General features: G+C 44.1%; 1 protein-coding gene across 5 annotated transcripts in view; it reads left to right on the plus strand.

The window, feature by feature from the left end:
• Positions 1-2653, plus strand: part of tbc1d1 (TBC1 (tre-2/USP6, BUB2, cdc16) domain family, member 1) — a 62729-nt gene that overhangs the window by 57510 nt on the left and 2566 nt on the right. For all 5 annotated transcript variants that reach the window (XM_031876280.1, XM_031876279.1, XM_031876281.1 and 2 more), the window contains one exon: positions 269-438. In XM_031876280.1, the coding sequence (XP_031732140.1) occupies positions 269-438 (170 nt within the window). The remainder of the gene's footprint in view (positions 1-268; positions 439-2653) is intronic.

Below are 2653 nucleotides of genomic sequence, written 5' to 3' on the forward strand. Positions count from 1 at the left end.
CTTACCCCGCCCTGATGCATTCAAAGCGCGCACACAAATTCACACACCTACTCGGTCTCTGGCCTATATTTATATTTGTTTAAACCTTTTTTAATTGACGTCAAAGCATCTAGCATTGAAAACAACCCTTTAAGTCGCCAATCAACACGGTAAGCTGTGCTGTGAGTGTCTGTCATTATATACCGGCCTGTTGCGTAATTGAATCAAAAGAAGCCGTCAACCTCTTTCGTCCTCTGTAACCTTTTGACTCCTCTTTGTCCTCTGTCAGATATGTTGTTCCTGCAGGGGTCAGAGGTCATCTTCAAGGTGGCCTTGAGCCTGCTGGGGAGCCACAAGCCTCTGATCCTGCAGCACGACAGCCTGGAGTCCATAGTGGACTTCATCAAGACCACACTGCCCAACCTGGGCCTGGTACAGATGGAGAAAACCATCAACCAGGTCAGAGTACCAAACAGTCGATAACGTGTACCCTCCCCTTTAATCACAGGACTGCCTGACTGGTTTACAGTGCAAAGTTGTGATGGTCCCAAACTTTTTTTATTATCATTGTTATTATCAGGATTACAGTGAAGTGTTTGAGTTGCATTCAAACACCTCACTGTTCTTTTATATTTATTGTTATTGTTACCAAATCCCATGAAAATACCAAAAGCAATAATCTGTTAGTCCATCTCAATACTTTCCCTTTCATGTCTGTACTCGGACCCAAATCCATTTGCTTCCATTAAAAGCAAAATGTGCTGTCGTTGTTGTTATCCCACGACGGCCCGTCCCTCCTCCCACACGTGCTTCAGCTTTCCCTTTGTCCAGACCTTACACGCTACCTCATGCCGACATCTCTACTTCAGCGGATGCTCCTGATTTATCTATTAAATGCATAATATTCATTATTTAAAGGGAAATCGAGCAAATTAATTATTTGGCAAGAGTATATCATAAAAGTAGCCCTCCATATTACCCTCTAGCCTTCAGGAAGCTCTCAGTCTCATGAAGTTATCACCAGACTTTACCTCGACATCACACACAGCAGCGATTTCCACTTCCTTTCAACTTTTGGGAGGTAGAATGGATTTTCACAGGTTAGTGGATCAGCGGTTTGTCTGATCTCGTGCTCAAGAAGCTGGTAAACTCCCCTCAGGTCACTAAACCTGATCATAGGATCATATTTCTACAACTCGTGGCGGCGAAAACGGAAACAAAGTTGCTTTATGGGGAAAAAAAAAAAAAATGGAAATGGTATTCCACTTGAGTGGCAACATTTGTCAATGTGATCCACGCCCTCTCCTTACATCAGCGGTGAGGGCAGCCGATGGGTGGAGTGCCACTGAAGGGATTCAACCTTCATGCGTCAGTGTTTGCGGTGAAGAAAAAGTACTGTGTGTCAATAAGATCCGGCACACCAAAACCGTCATGATCACACTACCTCCTGTATTGTTTTCATGAGGGAGACGCATGTAAAATGATGGAGCGCTTAATGTTTACACAGGCGATGATGGTAGGCACTCGTGGGGCGTTACAGGGCATTTGTGCTGCATTCGTGTAGTTTCGGAACAATCGCAAAAACTCGGGAAAAGGTGACCATCCGAGGAGCACCTGAATGCACCACTGTCTGTGCTCTCCGAGTGGCGAGGGTCATCCTAGTTTTCTTATGAACTGCTTCTAAATCGTTCCGGTGTGTTTGTGTCCAGCACAGATCTGCGTGTTTTTAGTCCGTGCTTGCTGTCTTTCAAAACTGTTCAGGCGGCCTACCGGTGGCAAAGGTCAACTTCTGCTGCAGCTGACTGTCTGAGACCGAGCGCTGCAGGTTTTTGGGAAAATAGTGTCTTGCAAAAATCTCCCGACTAAATACGTTCCCGGACAGCAGGTCAAACGGATGCGACTGTAACTCTGCTGGAATAACGCCGTGCGTGTGTATTTTTACTTCTTTAACACACAAACTGGTCTAACTGTTGTCGATGAATTTAGTTGGAATTTTCTTCCGATTTAAAACAAATCAAATATTTTAAGTTTTTGTCAACATTCACAAATTATTCTGAGGCACTTCCACCATTTCACCCTCATCCTAGCAACATATTTCACACACTACACACCAACTGAATACACAGAATGTACTGCAACTACTGAAACACTAACATACTGGAAGAAACAACCATCATAGCGAGACACAACTTATTTCTTATGTAATTAATTAGAAAAGAAAACCCTGATTAATATGATTTTACAAAAGTTAGTTGATTTGCTTATTGTGTAAAACCGACTCAGCACATGAGGAAATGTGTGTCTGCTGCATCTGTTCCTGTCTCCTTCAAAGCAGCCCTACCCCCCGGATACGAAGCATTTTATCTGTTTAATTTGATCTTTTTAAAGCTGCACAGGCTGCAGCTGGAGGCGGGAGGGGAACAAAATGAAGCGATGAAGGTCGGGGTAGTGGTACCGGCAAGAACTTCAATCTACTTTCACTTCTGTGTCTACGGTAAAATCAGTTGTCAGAGGAGCTGACAAGAGTTTAAGATAAGTCAGGCATGTTGAGAGATGTTCTCAAGGTACTCTATAGTTAAGAAAGTATGCATTTACCAATGGATTTGTATGTAATAGCAAAAAGGGCGTTGAGTCATGCTCTAGCCTGCCCGTACTCCCCCCCCCCCCCCCCCCC

The sequence above is a fragment of the Anarrhichthys ocellatus genome, unplaced genomic scaffold, assembly GCF_004355925.1.
Source record: "Anarrhichthys ocellatus isolate YVR2014 unplaced genomic scaffold, GSC_Weel_1.0 scaffold107, whole genome shotgun sequence".
Taxonomy (NCBI): domain Eukaryota; kingdom Metazoa; phylum Chordata; class Actinopteri; order Perciformes; family Anarhichadidae; genus Anarrhichthys; species Anarrhichthys ocellatus.